The 24,449-nt window shown below is 42.6% G+C and overlaps 3 protein-coding genes across 8 annotated transcripts; 1 reads left to right on the top strand and 2 right to left on the bottom strand.

Annotated features, from left to right (window-relative positions):
- Position 1: 1 nt before the first annotated feature.
- Positions 2-11,928, bottom strand: LOC139380508 (OFD1 centriole and centriolar satellite protein). The gene is made up of 22 exons (XM_071123218.1): positions 11,601-11,928; positions 11,317-11,517; positions 10,669-10,737; positions 10,552-10,579; positions 10,355-10,462; positions 10,132-10,268; positions 9,864-10,037; positions 9,609-9,715; positions 9,387-9,506; positions 8,297-8,370; positions 8,103-8,194; positions 6,435-6,624; positions 5,284-5,414; positions 4,847-4,958; positions 3,553-4,320; positions 3,034-3,196; positions 2,848-2,948; positions 1,402-1,527; positions 1,009-1,166; positions 712-897; positions 516-589; positions 2-287 (listed from the first exon to the last, which is right to left on the bottom strand). The coding sequence occupies exons 1-22, from the start codon at positions 11,694-11,696 to the stop codon at positions 248-250; spliced, it is 3,255 nt and encodes a 1,084-aa protein (XP_070979319.1). The 5' UTR covers positions 11,697-11,928; the 3' UTR covers positions 2-247.
- A 159-nt stretch (positions 11,929-12,087) lies between these two features.
- On the top strand, positions 12,088-18,002 carry LOC139380512 (trafficking protein particle complex subunit 2). The gene is made up of 5 exons (XM_071123230.1): positions 12,088-12,145; positions 12,397-12,517; positions 12,736-12,882; positions 15,789-15,870; positions 15,960-18,002. Exons 2-5 carry the CDS (start codon positions 12,423-12,425, stop codon positions 16,056-16,058), a joined length of 423 nt encoding a protein of 140 aa, XP_070979331.1. The 5' UTR covers positions 12,088-12,145; positions 12,397-12,422; the 3' UTR covers positions 16,059-18,002.
- Positions 18,003-18,280: 278 nt separating this feature from the next.
- On the bottom strand, positions 18,281-22,045 carry LOC139380510 (ras-related protein Rab-9A-like). Of its 6 annotated transcripts, none has more exons than XM_071123229.1 (4): positions 21,653-22,045; positions 21,040-21,088; positions 20,894-20,923; positions 18,281-20,791 (listed from the first exon to the last, which is right to left on the bottom strand). In XM_071123229.1, the coding sequence occupies exon 4, from the start codon at positions 20,745-20,747 to the stop codon at positions 20,142-20,144; it is 606 nt and encodes a 201-aa protein (XP_070979330.1). In that variant the 5' UTR covers positions 20,748-20,791; positions 20,894-20,923; positions 21,040-21,088; positions 21,653-22,045; the 3' UTR covers positions 18,281-20,141. The 6 variants fall into 6 exon arrangements, with proteins under 6 accessions (XP_070979330.1, XP_070979325.1, XP_070979327.1 ...); XM_071123224.1 differs by having other exon boundaries at positions 21,658-22,045; XM_071123226.1 differs by having other exon boundaries at positions 21,040-21,124; positions 21,653-22,019.
- Between the last annotated feature and the right edge of the window lie 2,404 nt (positions 22,046-24,449).

The following is a 24,449-nucleotide window of genomic DNA, read 5'->3' as shown; positions in this document are numbered from 1 at the left end:
CAATTATGTACTGCATTTATTTTCCATGTCAAATGGAAGTAGAACCTAATGTCATGGTACACACACAAAAAAATAAGTTGTAAGCAAGTGTCGATAAGTCACTTTGAGGCACTGTGTGATTTATAAATCGAAGGTTTATTCGTGTCAATGAACCAAGACTGACATTTAAACAACTTAAACATCTAAAAACAACAAAGTAAAAACGTACAGCAGTATTGTACCTTTCACACTCACACTCTGTGCCACCTCACCAGAACTCATCTGCATCTTCATGTGAGAAAGCAACGCTAAAGAGGAATAGAATAATGGTTTATTAACAGTAGTCTATGGATAGGATTGAAAAACACATGTTTTTGATAAATTGGTCTAAAAATCAAACGACTGGCATGTCAGAGGAGAGGAGGTCCTTTCTTGTGAAGTGAGTCAGGGAACCTCACTGGCAGTCTCTCTGCCATATCTAAAATCCGCCCCGCTCTTCTCCTCTCTCACAAGCACTGTGAAATGTTTAGACTTACCTATCATCTTTCTCATCAGACAAACTCTTGGCCTCGGGGCTCCTGTGTTCTGGCTCCTCTCTCCCAGCAGGGATCTAAAAAAAACAACACAAATTCAAACACTACGCTGAATACACTCGCCTGTTGCTTCCGTTCCACAAGAAAAACGGGGCTTCGCACTTCAGAGGACAGAAAAGTGTGTGAGACTGTGTTGCACCTGTACATGCGGACTCCGTCTTTGCTCCATGATCATCTTCAGGTACTTCTGGAGTGGATCTTTGTCCGAGGACGGGGCTTTCTCCTCAGGCTCTTCTGCCTCCTTCAGTTCTTCCTGCCCTCTTCTCTCCTCCTTCTCTTCATCTCCCCCCACCTCCTCTCCATACTGCTGCACTTCTTCCAATAGCTTAGAAACAGATAGGTCTATCCATCAATGCTAAGGTCAATCCATCAATGTTAAGGTCATTATAGAAGGAGGTGAATGTGTCAATGCAACAGCCTAGAAGTTAATCCCCACCCTTTCTTTCTCCAATCTCTCCAGTTCTCTCAGCTCCTTCTCCTGGGCTTCCTCCTTTTCCCGCTGTCGTTTTTCTTCTCTCTCTCTCCTCTCTCGCTCCCACCTCAGCTCCTCTTCTTCCTCCTGTCTGGCAGATTCATCCAGCGTTTGTTGAACTTCTACAAATCAAAGTGGGTTCACTTGAGTTAAAAGAATGTGCGGAATCGGTGCTCCCTGCACAGTGGTTTTAAAAACGGGGCTACCGTATTGCAGTATAGTGGTAAGCTATCAAACATCAGGTTGGATAAAACATGGGCAGAGTATGACCATTGTATTGTGGGTGGGGTGACGGATCAGTTAGTCTAAAAGTTGGGTGTGCTCTTCTAGGGAGAGGGGATGTGCTCCCTTACTCACCCCCCTGCAGCTGAGCCTCTGTGAGGTCCCAAGGGGCCCGAGACGGGGGGACAGTCAGGGGCCCGTCAAGGGCCTCCTCCTCATTTCCCGCCGTGTCCAGGAGCAGCTCTGGAATGTGGCTGGGCTCTAGAGGGGGTAGAGAGAAAGAAAGTCACAATGAGGCCCTTTATGCTCAGGCCAGGAGGACCAACACAGAATACATAATCAGCTGCCCTTCATCCTTACCATTGTGCCAGGCCAGCGAGAGGCCACTCTGGAGGCCAGTCACACATTAAAAAGCAGCCGTAACTGATTTAGCAGTAGGTGTTGTCGTTACAGTGATTTACAGTGATTTGACCTGTGTAAATATATGGAAAGAGTCATTCCTGATTAAGGCCACCTTAAACTGATATGTATTACTAGATGTCTAGCAGTCATTCTAAATGGGATTCCCCAGTAAAAGTATGGGACTGAATGCGACACATTGGGTTAGGAGGGGCATTTGGTATGGGCAGAAATATGGCATACTTTATGGCCCATACCCTCTGTTAGCTGGTACTGATTCAGCACTGAGAGTCATAGGTGAAACATGCCTGGATTGGCAAACACTCCCAAATCTAATATGGATCAGTCAATCGGCTACATCAGACGCAGAAAACCTTGGATGCATCATTGATAACGAAATAGGTGAATATTTCAATGCCACTGGTCAACAACACAAACCAATATCCCAACATCATTCCTGCAGTGCTGAAGGTGTTTGCTCTCCCCCCTTGCCCCTCCCAAGGTATGATTCCAGTATTACAGCATTACAGTGGAGAAACGCACAGGTGCTGTATGTTTAGGAAGCAAAGCATGCTGGGAGCACAGAGGGCTGCGTCATCTCTGCCTGGCGTCCTATAGAGAAGGCTTCTGCCATCTCAGATATCTCCAAGCCACAGCAGTTATTAATAGACCGACTACAGCATGGCGAACTGCCGACCACGGATTAAGGTGACATTTGAACCGCAGTTCGATGGTTACGGTCAAGAGAGATTATACCGTGGAATGTAATAATACGACTGGAAACAGACACATCCATCACAATCCGGCTTGGTGTCATAGTGCTTGGTATTTTACAAGGTAGAATGGAAAGGCTGACTGATTATGAAGTAAATCCCACTAGTTAAGGGCGACAATGTAGAATAAAATGCACGTAGCAGCACATAGTCGACATAATGTGAATTGAAGTACATTGGGAGTCGTCAGTAGTGGAAATCATCATGGAAACTAACCGCCATATTGAAGAAAGAGAGACGGAGGAGTCATTTTGGTCCCATTTCAAGTACATTAAAACAATACAGAACCCCCCCCCCCATCACAGTACCCCAGGAATATACCTTGCACCTGTTGTGTCATCTGCTGCATCTTTAAAAACAAGACGGACACCAACACAACATAACGAAACTGATCTGGGATTAAGAGTACCTGGCAAAGGCTCTGTGAGATCTTCAATGGTTATCTTCTCAGGCTGAGGGGAAGACTCTGACTCGGAACTGGAGAAGATGATTTGCTGTAACTGTGGTGGACTACAGACAAACAAACAACTGTACAACTGAACTGATCGTAGTATATTGTTATAATGCCGATCATGTGGTGAACCCCCGGTGCTACCTGCATTGGCCTCGTGCAGTGCTCCTGAGCTGAGGGCTGCGAGGTGGGGAGAGATCTGAGGTAAAGTCCCCTGAGCACGTTACCTCTCCGTGGGGCAGGGGGAGGGGGGAGAGCTGCCTCTCAGGAGACAGCACAGGAAACGCCACAGACGATACCTCAGCCTCTGAGAATGAGAGGGGGAGCAACTGTTAGTTAGAAAATGCAGCAAACAACAGAAGATACAGCTTCAGCACTGTCACTGTCATATGGGGTTTCAAAATGCTTGAAGTGGAAGGGCTCAAAGGGGGGAAATATGGAGATGACAAGATGTCGACTAAAACTCAGAATACAATGGTATGGACGGACTCACAAGTTATGAATGGGATATAAAATACTAATTATACACCAAGACAAGCATTGTTTTGAGCAATGACAGTAAATTATTTCCAAAACACATTTACTGTCTTTGCAGTAAAGCGCTTGGGATATTAAATCCATTAGAAGTGAAACAACCCAATAAAACAGATTGTACGCTCCTACCTTCCACAGGCTCTGTGTGAAGCTGGCTCCTGGAGAGGGAGAGGGGTGTGGAAGACAGGCGCCTGTGGGGAGAGGAGGTGCCTTCCAGGGGGTGTCTGTCTCCTGAAAACCGGGCCTCACTGAAGTCCAGAGACTGGAAGTCCCTTCCGCTCCCTGGACCAGGGTACTGATCCTGGGACGGGTCTTCAGCGAAGGTCACTCTGGGTTGGGGAGAGGCGGGGGCTCTGGTGCGCTGGGGAGGGAGTTGTTGTTGAGGCGAGAGAGGTCTGTGGGAGACTTGTGGATGCTGGGGTGAGTGGGGGCAAGGTTGGGGGGGGACTTGTTGTCTTTGGGGCGAGTGAGGGCGTTGGTGAGAGATATGTTGCCTCTGAGTTGAGTGAGGGCGGGGTGATACCGGTGCTCGTTGGGGTGAGAGGCATCGCGGGGGCAGCATGTGAGACACGGTGGCGTGCACCGCCCTCTGCTGGTAGTTCCTGTAAGCTTCCTCCAGTGTCTCCGCCTCCTTCTCCAGCTCTCTGATCCTGGCCTTGGCCCCGGCCACCAGCTCAGCGTCAGAGTCTGGGGAGCTGCTCCGCCCCCAGCGAGACCTGCGCCCTTGAGAGGGCATCACACCTGCTTCACACACGTCATCATAACCAGCCACCCAGGCTCTCAGGACACCTCTGTCCACATAGATATCAGGAGGCACTAGTTTATCAGGATTGAGCTCCAGCACTGAGCGGTCCACTAGGGAGGGCTTAGGGTTACGCAGGACCTCGTTCTCTAGAGCTGCCCACCGCAATCACACAGAACACACGAAACCAAGAGATCAAAGGGGGGGAAGAAATGGGGAGAGAAAGAGGAGAAGATGAGGGCAAAGACAAAATACCAACCACTATAAGGTGATAAGATGGAGAAAGTGATTTGTAGACTGATCTCAGAGAAGGCTAAGGGTGCATGTCAATATCATGAAGTGGATTCCTCTCCTTGCCTCCATTCCTTCATCTGCACTGATCTGAGAACAGAGATTAAGCGAAAGTAGTGTATCGAAAGCCTACTGTAGGACTTGCTTTCACCTGTTCAACTTTTGAAGATCAGAGCAGGTGAAGGAACAGGAATGAAGAGAGTCAGGAAAGGCCACCATTGAGATGCAGACTACTATACAAGCTAAGCTACACAAGCTAGGCTTCATGCAAAATACAGAGATGTGAAGCAGAGCTAGATAAAGGAACTACAATATGCACACATGATTCAGTGTGACTAGCCATGTCTAAAAAATAAAATAAGCCACAGGGACCATGCACAGACAGTGTACCTAGTTGTGTTTGTCGGAGCTGCATCTTGATGTCCTCTGCATGGGTGGTCATCCACTGAGTCCTCTCCTCACAATCTATGAGCTGGGCCTTCAACTGGGCACAGCGCTCCACCTGGTATACACAGGTACAGTCAACAAGGGGTTAATACAGACAGAGAACACCTCCAACAGGTGAACAGAGCCAACAAGGGGTTACAGACAGAGAAGAAGAGTATCCAACAGGTGGACAGAGCCAACAAGGGGTTACAGACAGAGAAGAAGACCTTGCAACAGGTGCAAGATGGCATGCAGGCTCCCAATTGGACCGGAACTCAGATGTAAGGCCTAACCATAAGCACAAAGAACTAAACGTCAGGCCAGATGTGTGTTAAAGAGAAGAAGTCTCTCTATTCTCCACATTATTTCCCACACTATCAGATAAGCATTGTGTCACTGACCTCATTGTGGAGCTGGGCCTGCAGCACCTGTCTGTGGCTATCAAACTCCTCCTCTGACAGCCTCCTGGCACTCTCCAGCCTCCTCAGCTCCGTCTGCAGCGCCAGCTGCTCCACCGACGGCCTGCCCAGATCTATGGGGAGACAATCGGCTAGGAGAGTCACAACATCCCGGCAAACAGCTTGCACATTACAGCACTCATTGTACAGTATATCCAACTACCAATCTTTAACTTTTCAATTAAGGACAAGTTATAATGGGCTTAGGTTAGGTACTTTTCTTAAAATCACCGTGACAATGCCCCAGAAATGTCAAGAGAGATTTTGTGGCAAAAACGTTAACTTCTGATTTACAACTGACATTATGTGATACGCTCCAGTTAATCTCCTCAGCTAGCTACAGTATATTGGTTTGGCTGAGATGGTGCTGGGAGGTTGACATTATCGAGCACATGGTACTAGCCTAACTCGGTGGTTAATGAAGCCTACTGTTAGTGAGGAAGAGAGCGGCCCATTGGTCCCCCATCCACCCTTCTCCTCTGACAGGAAGAACATTGTGTCCCTCAGAGAGGGATGAAGCATTGGCCCTCTGCCCTCGGTCCCTACTCCTCCGCAGTCGCCTGGACTCTCCACCCCCACATCCCCCCTGCTTTCACTTCACAGAGCCGTCTGTAAAGCCACAAACACTGCAGAGAGGGTCCCGCATTGACAGTCATCTAGAGCACATCCAAAAAGACTCTGCCACAGTGCCAAGACCAACTGGGCAGAGTAGACTGAATACTTCCCACTAGAGTCTATACAGACTCCACACTGTCAAACCAAAAAGCCTTTGAATGCCTCAAAAATGACATATTGTATCCTCTCTGGGTTGGAAAAGAATTTCATGCATTATTTGTTTTTTTCTCAATACATTCCGTTTGACCAGAAAATAGAGAGCATCTTTAAACTAGGTAACCTCTGAACTAACGACAGTGAAAAAAACAAACGTTTCCCTCTTAGAGAAAAGGACTAGTCAAAGAGAGAGAGATGCTAGAGGCTAAAACGGAAGCAAAAAGCGAAGGAAAATTTCACTGGTTCCCCACACGCCCAGACTGAGCCCACCAATGCAAAACTGAAAGTAGCATATCTCATATGGTAAGGCCACCATTCCTCACCTGCCCGTAGGCGCTGGTTCTCCTCCTGAGCTTCCTCCAGCTGTTTCATCAGCAGCCTGAGCTGGGCCTGCTGCTCCACCCTCTCTCGCCTCAGGGTGGGGTAGTCATTCATGGTCTCCAGCCTCTCTCTCAGCAGCTCATTCTGCTGTGTTAGCAGAGAGTACTGAGACTGGGACGTGTCCAGCTCCATCTAAATTACAGAGAGTAGCATGCGTACAGTTAGGGCCGAATCAGTATGTGAAAATGTTATGTCTGTGTATCTCATAGTACAGTGCCATGCAAAAGTACTCATCCCCCTTGGAGTTTTTCCTATTAAGTTGCATTACAACCTGTAATTTAAATTTATTTTTATTTGGATTTCATGTAATGGAAACACACAAAATAGTCCAAATTGGTGAAGTGAAATGGAAAAAAATAACTTGTTTAAGCAGTACATTCCACAGAGCTGGGCTTTACGGAAGAGTGTCCAGAAAAAAGTCATTCCTTAAAATAAAAAAACAAGCAAACACGTTTGGGGTTCGCCAAAAGGCATGTGGGAGACTCCACAAACATATGGAACGTACTCTGGTCAGATGAGACTAAAATTGAACTTTTTGGCAAGGAAAACGCTATGTCTGGCACAAACCCAACACCTCTCATCACCCCGAGAATTACATCCCCACAGTGAAGCATGGTGGTGGCAGCATCATTATGCCGTGGGGATGTTTTTCCATCGGCAGGGCCTGGGAAACTGGGCAGAATTGAAGGAATGATGGAAGGCGCTAAATACAGGGAAATTCTTGAGGGAAACATGTTTCAGTCTTCCAGAGATTTGAGACTGGGACGGAGTTTCACCTTCCAGCAGGACAATGACCCTATCCATACTACTAAAGCAACACCCAAATGGTTTAAGGGGAAACATTTAAATGTCTTGGAATGGCGTAGTCAAAGCCCAGACCTCAATCCAATTGAGAATCTGTGATATGACTTAAAGATTGCTGTACACCAGTGGAACCCATCCAACTTGAAGGAGCTGGAGTAGTTTTGCCTTGAAGAATGGGCAAAAATCGCAGTGGCTAGATGTGCCAAGCTTATAGAGACATACCCCAAGAGACTTGCAGCTGTAATTGCTGCAAAAGGTGGCTCTACAAAGTATTGACTTTGGGGGGGGTTGAATAGTTATGCACGCTCACGTTCAGTTTTTTTGTCTTATTTCTTGTTTGTTTCACAATCAAAAATATTTTGCATCTTCAAAGTGGTAGGTATGTTGTGTAAATCAAATTATACAACCCCCCCCCCAAAAAAATCAATTTTTAATTCCAGGTTGTAGGGCAACAAAATAGGAAAAATGCCAAAATACTTTCGCAAGCCACAAGTCTCAGTTGTACACATTAACTTACTCAGCTTAAAACTGTATACCATCCGATGACAATCTGTCTAAGGACAATCCTACAAAACAGGGCCCGTCTCTGCCTTAGTGTTTAATTTTTTTTTTTTTTAACCTTTATTTAGCTAGGCAAGTCAGTTAAGAACAAATTCTTATTTTCAATGACGGCCTGGGTTAACTGCCTGTTCAGGGGCAGAACGACAGCTTTAAGGGGGTTTGAACTTGCAACCTTCCAGTTACTAGTCCAACGCTCTAACCACTAGGCTACCCTGCCTTACAGTGTCATTGGTTGCCAAGTTTACCTGCAATCGTCTCAACTCAGCACAAGCTCTGCTGTGTTCCTCTAGCTTGGCATCGATTGCAGCCGACTCCTTCTGCATACGAATAGTCTCCACTGAGAGAAAATGAATGTGTGATAAGACATTTGTATAAAATGATACAAAGCACAACAGTTAATACATTGTTTATAACGACGGCCTACAGGAAAAATACAGACCTTTGTTTCTTTTTTCATTCTCTGTGAGTTTTTCAGTCCTTTTGGTGTACTCTTCATTTAACTCAAGCTGATATCTGATAGCCAGAGAGAAATATCAAATAATCATAAATTATTTATACAAGGTAAGCATTGACATAAACAGCATGGAATAATGACTGACAGTAACATAAATGTCATAGGCCTACATGTTAGTAATATAAGACAGCAATGTAATAAACTGGGTGGTTCGAGCCTTGAATCCTGATTGGCTGACAGCCATGGTATATTTAAGAATTAAGGCCCGAGGAGGTGTGGTATATGGCCAATATACCAAACCTAAGGGCTGTGTCCAGGCACTCCGCAATGCATCGTGCCCAAGAACAGCCCTTAGCCATGGTATATTGGCCATATACCACACCTCCTCGGGCCTTAATGCTTAAATATAGCGTAACGGTAACATAATCGTTTCCTGAAGTGATGCACTGCTTAGCTTACATCAAACTTCTTATACTTAGACTGTAACTATCCCAAAACCATGACATGATAGCACATTATGATACTGGCACTGGGTAGATGCTCTATTCAAGAAGCCATGCATCTGGACTGCTTGTTATACAGCCTCTGTGACCAGTACTCCTGCATGTTACACTAATGCTAACTGACAGCTGGCTATACCAGCCAGATTTACGATCTAAAAATAAGTACTGTGTGGTTTTGGGTTTAAGAGGTGATAGATGTGGGGAGTCAAACTTATTAGCATTCAAAGCTACTTAGCCCAATTTTCAAGGCAGTACAATACACTGTATGGTATCATCCCTGCAATCCCTTTTATCAACTGAATCAGAAGGTGAATTAATTGTCTCTGATTAACTGGATCCAAGCACACAGTACATGAACAAAATATGCATAGAGGATATGAAAGTGAATGTCAGAGTATAAATATTTTTGCTCTACACAAGAGTGCCACCTTCTGGATGCAGAGAGAAGTAATGGGATGATGGCTTCTGTGCTGGGAGGTAAAGGGAAATCAAACAGAGCAAGTAACGATCATCTTAAAAAAAGTACAGAACAGTCCAAGTAGGCTACATTTAGCAAAATGCCATCATAACACCTTGAAAGCTCATTCTTCAGCTTTTGGTCATAGGTGTCCTCCGTCGTCTTCACTGCAAGCTCTCTTCTTCTCAGCAGCTCCTCCATGGTCTTGGTCTTGTCTTCCTGTATTTTGCAAGTCCTGTGGTGAATAAGCATTCGGTGAGTAACATGCTAAACCAACCCTGATAACCCCAGTATGACAATGATTCAGCATGAGTATGGCGATATGACTTCATCTTACTTTTCAAAAGCCTCCATCCTTAACCTCAGCTCAGCTTCTCTATTCCGCACGGTTTCTATTTCTTTCAACACAGCTTGTCTTTGCATATAGACGTCTTTTTCCTCAATCTGAAAAACACAAATGAAATACAAAGTCATTCATAACATCACATAAGCACACAACACCCGAATGCAAAAAGTTTAAGAAAATAGAACGACCCAAGTAAAACATGAATTGGCCACTGACTCGATGATTGGAGAACAGAGAATCAACTACCTCTTGTTGTTTCTGTAATCGATCGATGGCATTCTTCTCCCTATTGATCAATGCCCCCGACTTCATCTCATAAGTCCTCTCCATGTCCTGCCTCAGCTGCAAAATCTCTTTGCGAGATTTGTCTTTTTCCTCCATCTTCACTTTGGACATTTCCACATCTTTATAATGTTGCAGCTGAAGAAGCAAAAAGCACCATGTTTCTCAATGCAAACATTTGCACACTAGAACATCAGAATGCATAAAGAGGCGAAGAGAAATAGAGTCCTACCTTTGCATTCATTTCGGCTTGAACCTGTGCTTCAACTTCTTTTCGATATGCAGCAAGCTTAGATTCATAGGACACCCACTTGTCCCCTTTGTAGCGGAGAGCTTCATACTCCTCATCGATCATTTTCATCTTGTCAACTGCACACACAAAAGGTTAATAAAATGTAACGTAACGCAGTATTTTACTATAATGCTGGGTCAACTTGAGAGTGCTTCATGCTTACCAAGAGATTCTCTATAAGCTGGCGTACTGGTGGTCTGAGTATCAGCATCACGCCGTTCTCCATGCAGATGACGGTCTGTTAATTCTATCAAGAGACTCATCAGGAAACCTGGAAGAAACATCAATAAGGGCCATGCCAGGATGCTTGAGCTGACAAGAGGGGGCTTGGCATATGAAAGTAAACATCACGCAACATACCCTTATTCTCTTTCTGTGTACTTGATGCCTGTTGAAAAATATACAAATAACCATCATTCACATCATTAGGTACAAATTATATCATTTTGTATAATTTTACCAAGATGATGTGATTACCAGATATTTGTAAAGTGGTGACCGCGGGCTGATTTTCATAAGTTGAAGAATGTCCCTTGAAGTGAAAATCTGGCAGGGTGTAGATGAGAGCATAGTCAACAAAAGAGTATAACGTAGCTGAGAGTTCAGCACAAGCAAAGCTGACCACACATTACTGGAGTGGGGTCATTCAGAGCTTCAACATAATACAATGCATTGTACAGGACCAAACATAAGGTATGTGTGTAGTGATGGGGGGGGGGAGAGAAATCCATAGTTGCATATCAGGATCTTATCATTTTGACAATATATCAATATTATATTTGCTCTAGTTGGCTGTACCTGCACCAAAACATCATAGCTTGTTCTTCTTTTAAAATAGGGAATCAATTTGTTGTCAGCTCTTTTATTTCCATGACAGAACAAAACCTTTTTTTCCATGGCTCTCTCTTGTCCCTCTGCAGCCGACATATCGTGAGCAATATTTTTGGAACATCGAATCGCAATAGAATCACATTACTGAATCACAATACATAAAGAATCGTGAGAATTGCAATACATATCGTATCAGCACCTAAGTATTGTGATAATATCGTATCGTTGATGTCCCTGGAAATTCCCAGCCCTAGTACTGTGTTACTGATCCAAAGCATAAGTGCAAGCGCTCACCTTATCTTTGCCCATGCCACATTCAGGGTAGAACACAGACAGGGTGTACTCATACCCAGAGTTCCTCAAATGATCTGCCACCAGACTGTTAGAAGCGGTGACCAGGACAGAGTCTGACTTCATAGGGACTGGCCTGGGAACAGTTTCTCCACTCAAGATGGGGTGCTTCAATTCATGGATCAACTGATTACGAAGCTGCGTCTAGAACAAGGAAATAACGTCTGACAAAGGGGGAAACAATGGTCTTTGGTAGTAAAATACTAAATACTAATGTAAATACTTACTTTAAGTGTGTCAAGCACTCCTCGATTCTTAAAGGTTTGGTAAAGCCTCTTCCTCAGCTCATCTGGGGATAAAGCCTCCTCCTTGGCAACAGACATGTTGTCTTCAATTGGGGAACAGAGGATCAATCAACGAATAATTGCTAGCTGATTTTTCTTGCTGGAGACAAGTACCAAATTCTCTGTAACGCGACTAACATGTATATAGCTAGAGTTTATGGCACGTATTTCAACGTATTCTGGTTTAAATGACCTGCTTAGTGACCAACGGCGTCCTCTCCAAGTGCCCACAGCTTTGAATTCAACGTTATCGTTTTAGTTCCGGTCGCACAGTTATGATGCATCAATTATGTCTTTGAAATCAGAAATAAAAACAAATACATTAGTCAACTAACAGATATATTACTACATATGTATACATCAAATGTAATATAAGATATAAAAAATTACTAAATCCCTTTTCATTGCAAATGTATTTTATATTCAACTTTTCAAGTCGTTATCAAACAGCGACGGTATTACGGAAAAGAAAGGCTCGTTTTTAACAGGTAAATTCACATTTGATTTATCATATTACAACCATTGCTTTGGAGGTAAATGCACATACCTATGGGATCTTTATGAAAATTAAGACTTGTCGTTTGCTTCAATGTGTTTAGCTTGACGATAATCACGTATTTGCAGCACGCTAGCTACATTAACGTTAGCTACAAGCTAACTTAGATAGCTAGTTAAGGATTTAAGTCCAGTGTCCATGTTACTACTATCCAATAATGTGTAAACATTTCTGTTCACACAGAAAATTGCAGATTGCTGGAAAGAAACATGTCTGGGAGTTTCTATTTTGTCATGGTTGGGCATCATGATAATCCTGTCTTTGAAATGGAATTCTTGCCTGCTGGTAAAGCTGAGTCAAAGGAATGTATATCGTTATGATTTACTCAACATAATATATATATTTATATGTGTGTAGTACATACATGCATGCATACACGTGTATATGTGTGTTCCTGATAACTGTCTAAAGGGGCAGCTAGCCTATATAACTATGTATTGCGATATTGGTCCACATCCAGTAAAAAGAAGAGGATACTGTAATGCCCACTCAATTACCATTCTGTCTTATATCTAAACAGGATGACCACCGGCATCTGAACCAGTTCATTGCGCATGCAGCCCTCGACTTGGTGGATGAAAACATGTGGCTGTCTAACAACATGTACCTGAAAACTGTGGACAAGTTCAACGAGTGGTTCGTCTCTGCCTTTGTCACTGCAGGACATATCTTTTTCTAGATTTTACCGAATACCTACAGGTACAGTTGAAGTCGGAAGTTTACATACACTTAGGTTGGAGTCGTTAACTTGTGTTTCAACCACTCCACAAATTTCTTGTTAACAAACTATAGTTTTGGCAAGTCAGTTAGGACATCTACTTTGTGCATGACACAGGTCATTTTTCCAACAATTGTTTACAGACAGATTATTTCACTTCCAGAGGGTCAAAAATGTACATACACTGTTGACTGTGCCTTTAAACAGCTTGGAAAATTACAGATAATGATGTCATGGCTTTAGAAGATTCTGATAGGCTAATTGACATACTTTGAGTCAATTGGAGGTGTACCTGGGGATGTATTTCAAGGCCTTACCTTCAAACTCAGTGCCTCTTTGCTTGACATCATGGGAAAAAAATTAAAATCAGCCAAGACGTCAGAAAAAGATTGTAGACTCCACAAGTCTGGTTCATCCTTGGGAGCAATTTCCAAACGCCTGAAGGTACCACGTTCATCTGTACAAACAATAGTATGCAAGTATAAACACCATGGGACCACGCAGCCGTCATACCGCTCAGGAAGGAGACTCCTTCTGTCTCCTAGAGATGAACATACTTTGGTGCGAAAAGTGCAAATCATTCCCAGAACAATAGCAAAGGACCTTGTGAAGATGCTGGAGGAAACTGGTACAAAAGTATCTATAGCCACAGTAAAACGGGTCCTATATCGACATAACCTGAAGGGCAGCTCAGCAATGAAGAAGCCACTGCTCCAGAACCACCATTAAAATAGCCAGACTACGGTTTGCAACTGCACATGGGGACATTTTTTTTATTTTTCAGAGAAATATCCTCTGTTCTGATGAAACAAAAATAGAACTGTTTGGCCATAATGACCATCGTTATGTTTGGAGAAAAAGGGGTGAGGCTTGTAAGCCGAAGAACACCATCCCAACCATGAAGCACGGGGGTGGCAGCATCATGTTGTGGGGGTGAAAAGGGGATGAAAATGATGTGGATATATTGAAGCAACATCTCAAGACATCAGTCAGGAAGTTAAAGCGTAGTCACAAATTGGTCTTCCAAATGGACAATGACCCCAAGCATACTTCCAAAGTTGTGGCAAAATGGCTTAATGACAACAAAGTCAAGGTATTGGAGTGGCCATCACAGCCCTGACCTCAATCCTATAGAAGATTTGTGGGCAGGACTGAAAAAGCGTGTGCGAGCAAGGAGGCCTACAACACTGACTCAGTTACACCAGCTCTGTCAGGAGGAATGGGCAAACATTCACCCAATTTATTATGGGAAGCTTGTGGGAGGCTACCCGGAACATTTGCCCCAAGTTAAACAATTTAAAGGCAATGCTACCAAATACTAATTGAGTGTATGTAAACTTCTGACCCACTGGGAATGTGATGAAAGAAATAAAAGCTGAAATAAATCATTCTCTCTACTATTATTCTGACATTTCACATTCTTACAATGAAGTGATGATCCTAACTGACCTAAGAGAGGGAATTTTAACTAGGATTAAATGTCAGGAATTGTGAAAAACTGAGTTCAAATATATTTGGCTATGGTGTGTGTGAACTTCCGACTTCAACTGTAAGTAAGTAACCTTGTCTGAGCCAGAACAGGCCATAGTGCAGGAGCATATCCCCTGTTTCTGCAGCTTGATTCAACAGCTACAATTCAAATCTACATAGGATGCTAGTCTCACAGGGACATACTCCCAATATTGAGTGCCAGGCAGAGAACCATTGGGTCCTATTTTTTTGTCTTTGGGATCTGGTAATGAATGGTGTGGCTGTTGAGGAGACTTAATTACTTGGTGTTACCTTAGATTGTAAACTGTCATGGTCACAACATATTGATTCAATGGTTGTAAAGATAGGGAGAGGTCTGTCTGTGATAAAGAGATGTTCTGCTTTTTTGACACCACACTCTGCAAAGCAGGTCCTGTATGCTCTAGTTTAATCTTATCTTGATTATTGTTCAGTCATATGGTCAAGTACTGCAAAGAAAGACTTAGTTAAGCTGCAGCTGGCCCAGAACAGAGTGGCACGTCCTGCTCTTCATTGTGATCTGAGGGTGAATATCAATAGTATGCATGCCAGTTTCTCTTGGCTAAGAGTTGAGGAAAAACTGACTGCATTGTTTCTTGTTTTTATAAGAAATATTAATGTGTTGTTCATTCCAAATAGTTTGCATAGTCAACTTCAAATCACATTTTATTTGTCACATACAGATGTAGCAGATGTTAATGCGAGTGTAGCGAAATGCTTGTCTTACACACTGCACTGACACACACACTTACCCCATCAGACATGCCACCTGGTGTCTTTTCATAGTACCCAGGTCCAGAACAATTTCAAGCAAACATACAGTATTATACAGAGCCATTATTGCATGGAGCTCCCTTCCATCTGATATAGAGTTAGTGAACAGCAAACCGGGTTTAAAAAAATAAAGCAACACCTCACGTCACAATGCCTTTCCCCCATGTGACCTACTTTTTGTGTGTATGTACTGACATGTATATGTAACTGAGAGATGCACACACACACACTACATGTTAAAATACTTTACATACATTTAAAAAATATTGTGTGTAATGTATTTTTCGCTATGTGTCGGACCCCAGTAAGACTAGCTGTCGCCATTGGCATCGGCTAATGGGGATCGTAATAAAATCAAGACTTGACTGGGGATTGAACCCACAACCTACAAATTTCATGGCAGACACCAACCACAAATCCACAGAGACCTATGTAGTCCTCTGGAAACATTGCAACAAAACATAAATATTATGTCTACAGTGTTGAATTCAACAAATCGTCATTGTTACAAAGGGCTCAGACAAATAATTAGTGTGTGTGTTCCATAATTCCCTTAACCATCTCCATCACATATGAGATTCATCATGCTTCATGATGTACGACAAGAAGATGGAATCAAAAACTTCTTCAATGACGTGTATGATTTATACATTAAGGTGAGTTATCCTTCCTATATACAGTATGTTCATGTATAATTCATATTTTGATGATTTATTCTTGTTCATTATTCTGTGCTCTTTTCCAGTTTGCAATGAATCCTTTCTATGAAACCAATGCTCCAATCCGGTCGACGGCATTTGACAGGAAAGTGCAGTTCCTTGGAAAGAAGCACCTCTTGAGCTGATGAACTAACCTGGACAACATGGTTGTGTAGCTTTTTTAATGTCTTCATTGTGTGCAGTTTCCAGTTGAAATATGTTTTAAGACATATACATAATATACAAATAATTTGTCTATGATCACCTGTTGTATGTCTTATTTCAGTATGTATTACTGATACTTCCCAACCACGGTATAAAAGCTATTGTAAGCATGGACCATTGTTGCATAATGAATAGTTGGTACACTATATATACAAAAGTATGTGGACACCCCTTCAAATTTGTCGATTTGGCAATTTCAGCCACACCCATTGCTGACAGGTGTATAAAATTGAGCACACAGCCATGCAATCTCCATAGCTAACATTTGCAGTAGAATGGCCTTACTGAAGAGCTTAGTGACTTTCAATGTGGCACCATCATAGGATGCCACCTTTCCAACAAGTCAGTTTGTCAAATTTCTGCCCTGCTAGAGCTGCCCAGGTCAACTGTTCAAGTGCTGTTATTGTGAAGTGGGAAAGTCTAGGAGCAACAATGGCTCAGCCGTGAAGTGGTAGGCCACACAAGCTCACTGAAAGGGACTGCCGAGTGCTGAAGCGTGTAAAAATGGTCTCCTAGGTTGCAACACTCACGACCGAGTTCCAAACTGCCTCTGAAAGCAACCTCAGCACACTAACTTTTCGTCGGGAGCTTAATGAAAGGGGTTTTCATGGCTGAGCAGCTGCACACAAGCCTAAGATCACCATGCGCAATGCCAAGCATCGGCTGGAGTGGTGTAAAGCTCGCCGCCATTGGATTCTGGAGCAGTGGAAACGCGTTCTCTGGAGTGATGAATCACACTTCAAAATCAGATGGACTATTCTGGGTTTCGCGGATGCCAGGAAAATGCTACCTGCCCAAAATGCATAGTGCCAACTGCAAAGTTTGGTGGATGAGGAATAATGGTTTGGGCCAGGTCCCTTAGTTCCAGAGAAGATAAATCTTAATGCTACAGCATACAATGACATTCTAGACAATTCTGTGCTTCCAACTTTGTGGCAACAGTTTGGGATAGGCCATTCCCTGTTTCATCATGACCAACTCCATATTAATGACCATGATTTTGGAACGAGATGTTCGACGATCAGGTGTTCACCTACTTTTGGTAATGTTGTGTATGTGTGAGTGTCACCAGAATTTTGTTTCCAAGTTTGATAATAATGACAAGGTTTGTATGAGGCTTTTCTGAATTTGAATGAGCTTGTTAAACACTAGCCCATTCAAAAGACGGTAATGTTAAATATTCACAAAGCTGTCTGCTGCCTTAGGGGAATTCTCTGGCGCTGCCCAAATGCTCTGTGCAAATGCAACTATGCCCTGCACACAATAGTTTTGGAAACATTTGCAACCATACTTTCATATAAGCTATAAATAATTTTTCAAACACAAAACACACTTAACGTACGCAGTTCAGGAAAGTTGCACCCGGCTGTATTTTGTGGAACACTCGAAATCTGGAGTGCCATGTGTCGTAGCCGGCTGCAACTTTGCTAAACTGCGCAGAGTAAGTGTACTTTTTTGTATTTGGAAGATTCTTTCTTGCTTGTATGAAAGTTAAGTTCCAAAGGTTTCCAAAAACGCATTGCAAGTGAGGCGTATTTGCGTTTAAACAAAGCGTCTGGATTGTAGTTCACATGGAGGCAGCTGTGGTCTGTACCATTGGCTGAGAAGCCAAAAGGGTAGCCAACTGTAAGCTGGTTATACACCCCCTTGGGTTCTTGAGAGCTAGTTAAATCGATGTAAATGTGGCTAAGTTTACACAGGTAGCCCATTTCTGATGAGATCTGCTCTGATTGGTCAAAAGACCCATTGTTGGCAGAATATCAGAATTAGGCTGCAGGTGTAAACTAAGCCATTCATTCCTGAGGTTTGTGAAATGCTCTGACTCACTGTCCTGTTTCTCTGATTAAATACTATCATCAACATAATTTGGGGATTTCCTCAGGTGATCTTGTTCCAAAATAATTCACTGGTATACATGTTTGTGCCGTACAAAGTAATGTTGATTCACCAATCACTTTCTGCTAAACTGAAATCGCATGACAATTGACTGAGGGAATGGTCTGCCTGTAATGGGTCCTTTATGAATGCAACAATCACACCAAACATTTCTCAATGACTTCCTGCTGAAGTCTTACTCTGATATCAAGTGTTTGTTTTCATAATTTGTAGGGTTTTTTCATAGTGGGGAAGAAATACAAACATGTTTTCAGGGGAAATTATTCCATCATGGAGAGTTTATTCAAATAACATTTTCCATTCCAATAATTCTGGACAACACTGCTGTAGCTAAATAATATGAAAGTGTTCTCAGCACTCTACCTGAATTAGATGAAATATCAATGAGGAAATTGTGATAATGGACAATACTGTAAAATCAATAACGGTTGAAATCCAAAGTCTTAGTATCAAAACTATACTAGCAAGGAAGAAAATGAAATTGAGCTCCATAAATGTAAATAAAATGCATGTAAGATTAGATGTCCATAGAAAAACTGGCAGTGGGTTTTGCTGATGACATGACGGTGGTAGGCCTGATAACTAACGATGATGAGACTGCCTATAAAGAGGTCAGTGACCTGGTAGTAGGGTGCCAGCACAAAAACCTCTCCTCCAATGTCAAAAAGACAAAGGATCTGATCGTGGATTACAGGAAACGGAGGGCTGAGCACTCCCCCATCCACATCGACGGGGCTGTAGTGGAGTGGTTCGAGAGCTTCAAGTTCTTTGGTGTCCACATCACTAAGGAATGAACATGGTCCACACACACCAACACCGGTGTGTGTGGTGAAAGCACACGCATTCCCCTCAAGAGGCTGAAAAGATTTGGCATGGGCCTTCAGTTCTACAGCTGCACTAACTCTTGACTCATTATATACAGTGCTGCTAATGTTTGATCTATCCTGTTGCCTAATCACTTTACCCCTACCTGTATGTACATATCTACCTTGTACCCCTGCAAATCGACTCAGTACTGGTACCCCGTGTATATAGCCAAGTTATTGTTACTCAGATTTAATCAGCATTGTTAGGAACTTAACTTTCACTGTTTACAAAGCATGTGACAAATACAATTTGATTTGAGGTACATACAGCATATTACCTTGTTCAATCATATCCACCTAATTATCACCCATCTTAATTACAATTATCCAAGATATTGGATCCCTGAAATTCTGGTATGATAAAAAAAATAATAATAATCTTTACAAACTATTAGTGGTAGTGAGCATAAAATGTCATGCAGTACATACACACAGGATACCAACAACTATTTATTGAACATTCCTCATCTCTTATCCTTCTGTGCAGGTGTTAAACATGTAGTCCATTACATAATGATAACTCATTAATTACGGTATGTTGAGAACAAATATTGCAAGGCCAGCAAGTTGTATAGAATTCTCAGCACCTATAATAAACAGTAAGAAATCATAAGCCTTCATTTCTGCTTACATTTCTCCCTCTACAATAAAGTAGTGACAGTAAACCTTGATCTTAATCAAATAAAAATACTGCATAAATTAATCTAGCAACATTTGTTGTTATAAATATGAATATATTATGTATATTCTAATCCCATTCAGGTCAGTTGATTTAAAGTGACTTGCTTTTAAAGTATCACATTTGGGGTCATATCTCTGGATAAGGTCCTGAATACAATTTGAATGCAATCAAATATATTTTCACTGGTAAGGCAGCACATTGGTTTCAGTCACAGTGTAAGAAACCCTTTCTACAACAAAATAAAAAAAGGAACTTAGTGTGTAACAAGATTTGGAAATTAAACTTTATAAATATATTTCTGGCAACCACATTGTTGTAATATGTTTTAAGACTATATAATTCAAATACGGCACAGATTGAAATTATAATGCATTTCTTGGAATCTTACAAATAACACCATTCTTCAGTACCCTCTTCACATCAATGAGTCCAGAGACCAACAAGCCCAGTGGATTATCATCCACAGACACTAACCAGTGCTTGCACATGCTATTTGAGAGAGCATGAGTGTTGATAAGCCTGTGTGTCTTCCTAGCTCCAGTTGTAGGCCCTACATTATATCAACAGCAGGAAGCACTGGAGCGGGGCTTTCTGTGGAGGTTAACTGTGTCTGTGGGGATGAGGTGGTCTGCCCTCTCCTCCATGGCTAGCACATTCCGCACCGCCTCCTCAAAGGCTATAGCTACGTTGGTGGAATCCTTGGCACTGGTCTCATAGTAAGGGTGATTGCCGTTATCCCGACACCACTGTTGAGCATCCTCAGCAGACACCTGCCTCTCCGTCACATCCACCTTGTTCCCCAGCACCACAAAGGGGAACTTCTCGGGCTCCTTGACATCAGCGTAGTAGATGAACTCCTTCTTCCAGTTGGCCAGGTTGTGGAAGCTCTGGTTGTCATCCACGCTGAAGGTGAGCAGGCAGCAGTCGGAGCCGCGGTAGAAGGGAGTCCGGAGGCTGCGGAAACGCTCCTGTCCAGCCGTGTCCCAGATCTGCATGGTGACCAGACGGCTGTCCACTTCCAGATCCTTGTTGAGGAACTCCACGCCAATGGTGTGGAAGAGGTGTGTGTCAAACTTGTTGGTGACGTAGCGGTTCATGAGGGAGCTCTTCCCCACTCCTCCGTCTCCCAGCAGGATGACTTTCAGCAGGGATGACTTGGCGGTCATGGCTCTTAAACGGCACGTGGACTCTTCCTCTGGAGAATAGGAACCTGGAGGACAGTAATGTGTAACTAACAACTGTAGCACAATAGCCTTCAAGTTTCTCAAACCTGTTTTTCCACCTAAAAAGTATGTCTAGGAGCTAGACTTACCTTTACTGCTCAGTGTAGATATTTTGAAACCTATGGAAAACACTTGAATGTTATCACTTTATCTTACAACAATTAAACACTAGTCAAATCACACAAATAGGGAGAAGTGAAATGTGGTTAACCTTCACCAAAGAGACTTGACTTACCCGTGAATTATTGAAGCCTCCCTCGGTCTCAGCTGGCCCGGATCACGTGCTACAGACAATGGCCGGGGTTCTTAGTCACGTGTGTCTGTATCGTGTGGGTCATTATAATGTGAAGCATAGTCAACATTCAAACAGCTGGAATGAAATATTTAGCAAGCAATGTGTTGACTGAACCTTCAAGTATAGCTACGTAACATAAACATTCAGTACAGTGACTGCACAGCTGTCTGTATTACCAGCCTTTTTACAAAACATACCGACACATAGTTCAACTGACATGTCATAGCTACTGTTTGCTAACAGTAGTTATTAAATTGCCAACTAGTTGGCTAGCTAATGTTAGTTAGTGTTGTACAACTAACGTTAGCTAAATAGCTAGGTAATTATGACACGGAAGAATAAGAAAAAATCACGGTGAAATATTGTTTGTAACGAACTTAAAATAAAATAGGGCGCAACGCCCTCACAACAGGCTGAAGTTGGATGACAATCAATATTGAGCTAGCTTTGTTATGCTAAGTAGCCTAGCTACTATAGCTATTAAGCATGCTGAAAACGATTTAGCAAACGTTAGCTAGCTAAACCTTCAGACACTTGGTCTTCAGACACTTACCTTACCGTTGGCAAGTTTTGAAGAACACATCCAAGGACTGTGATAGTTAAAAGCTTTTTTTCAAGCTGTCAATCGTTTGGCTTCAATAGAAGTTAGCTAACGTTAACTGGCTGGCTCAACACTGATGGCGGACTAGCCTCTGTTTCCACTCATGTGACCCAAGAAGTCTCGAACTTTTTACAGTACTGTTAAATGTTTTCGAGTCCCATCACTCAGTTCACAATAGCAGATTATTTATAATAAAAAGCCATTTTAAACAAATGCAACTGTACTGGTGACTGTTTTAGCCATAGAGATTGATAGAGGACTCATCTTTGTATCTGTGCTATTATAGCATCTGTGCCAGTATTGAGGCTATCTCCATGTTAAAGTAGTACAGATTTTTTTATGACTGGCTGATCCTTCCTGGTGACCCAGTTGGACATGACTCCAACAGGGTCACCAGGTGGGATCAGCCAATAAAGTTGGAAGTCCCACCCAGTTGGCTACATTAAATGGTGGAAGCCCTCAATGCTAGGGGCCAGGGTTCCTGTTATTAAGAAGCACAGTTTCAGGGGCTACAGTTTTGCTTAGGTACTGCAGTTTAACTGACACCCGGCCCAGAAAAACAATTGCTATACACTCCCCCATAGAGAAATCAGATTAGAATATTCCTAATAAGACACTTTAGTCATCACCTTTTTACACAATACATCCATTGAATTATTAAAATAATTGTTGCGAAGGCCGACAATGATAAATGTTTTTTCATCCAATGTTTACCATGTTTTTAGGTGACGTGATGTCATTGTCACTGTTCGCACTGCTCCCTGTGCGCACTGAGTGCTACCCGGATATAGACTGTCCATGAATCAGTGTTTGCAAACGTGAGTAGATTACCTTGAAAACAACGGTCAGACATCTTGAACGCAGTCTCCAGTTCTTATTATACCAATGGTGTTGCCCATGCTAAAATTGCCTTTTGGCCACTAGAGGCCTCTATCATTTTCTATGGTTTTAGCCAGTAAATAGCTAGCTAGCTGCAGTACTCAATCAACACCACTTCTGATACTTACAGAAACAGAGCCACCAGAGGGCGATAAACACACGGTAGACAGGACTAGACCAGTACCAAAATCAAGCTACTTTTCCCATAACTTTTGACCAGAGGACAGACAGAGTTAAAGATTTAGCATTAGCCTGGTAAATTGGTTACGATTATTTATGATTTCTAACATTGTAGGCCCATATTTTACACAGTCTGTCAGCTGATTGGATGTCTTTAGTAGGCCTAATATTTTCATGGTGTTGTCTATTAAAGAGTAAAAACTGGCCAATTAAAGATCATTTTTCTTTTGCGATGTCTATGGAACACATTCCACTATATTGGTGGTTGCCAACCAGAGGACCCGTAGGGGTACTTGAGAAGACTCATGAGACAGACCATAGGTCTACTGAATATAGGCCTATTGGTAAAATGCACACAAGGTATTTCAGGGGTACTCCAGGCAGAGCAAATCCAGTTGGTGGTACAGTAACTGAAAAAGGTTTGGTATTACTGCCCCTAAGGCTTTTCCACTACTCCCCCACTAATTTGTTTTAAGTGAACATGTGTTGCTTTCTGTGAGAATGAGTTTGGCAAACAGCGTTTCTCTAGCAGTAGTGCTGAGTGATTAAAGTCCCATGATAGTAGTGACTGCAAATTACTGCTTATTAACTATTATTTATTCACATTACTTTACATTAATAAAATATTTCAGTTGTTGTTTATGTTACGTTAGTTTTATTTGACGACTTCATTATTTAATTCCAAGTCATCTCTGTCACGTCATGGGGCTCCCGAGTGGCGCAGTGGTCTAATGCACTGCATCTCAGTGTTAGAGGCATCACTACAGACCCTGGTTTGAATCCAGGGTGTATCACATCCTGCCTTGATTGGGAGTCCCAATCATAGCTGGTTGTATTAGAGGCGTCACTACAGACCCTGGTTTGAATCCAGGGTGTATCACAACCAGCTATGATTGGGACTCCCAATCAAGGCAGGATGTGATACACCCTGGATTCAAACCAGGGTCTGTAGTGACGCCTCTAACACTGAGATGCACTGAGAGGCAGTATCACAACCAGCTATGATTGGGACTCCCAATCAAGGCAGGATGTGATACACCCTGGATTCAAACCAGGGACTGTAGTGATGCCTCCTGCACCAGATGCATTGCCTTAGACCGCTGCACCCCTCAGTAGCACTGTAATGCACTTTTGATGAAATCTTCATCAGTGCTCATTGAGTAACAATAACGTTCAAAACAATATTGTGAAAAAACATGCAACCCATGAATAGAGCTGCTGCCTATACTGTCTGACAAAATCACTATTTTAGTAGTTCATAGTAAATAAGGCATACTTTTATGACTGCTGAATACCAACTATTAATCACTTAATAGTTGGTAGAAATACCTTGTGAAGCAACTGCTTTCTATCCCTCCCCCGCAAAGCAACTGCTTTCTATCCCTCTCAATCATGCATTCTCTCTTCTCTCCATCTATGTGTCTGCTCCACACAGAAGAAACAAGTAGGCGGGCTCAATGGATTATGGTCATTGTAGTTAAATACCATGTTTTATGTGCGAAACTATGTTGAATATTGGCCAGTTGGAAACTACAACTCCCTACTACATCGCACAGTTCTAGTTTAATCTGATTTTTCAGATTTTTCTAGCTCACAGATTTTTTTTTAAAGAACTGGAATTCAAATAACTGAACCGACATCAATAATTAATTGTTTAAAAACCTACAAATAACAGAAATGTTGAGAGGTT

Source organism: Oncorhynchus clarkii, chromosome 22, assembly GCF_045791955.1.
Source record: "Oncorhynchus clarkii lewisi isolate Uvic-CL-2024 chromosome 22, UVic_Ocla_1.0, whole genome shotgun sequence".
Classification (NCBI taxonomy): domain Eukaryota; kingdom Metazoa; phylum Chordata; class Actinopteri; order Salmoniformes; family Salmonidae; genus Oncorhynchus; species Oncorhynchus clarkii.
Note: the sequence above shows the minus strand (reverse complement) of the source record. Positions and strands in the feature narration are given on the sequence as shown.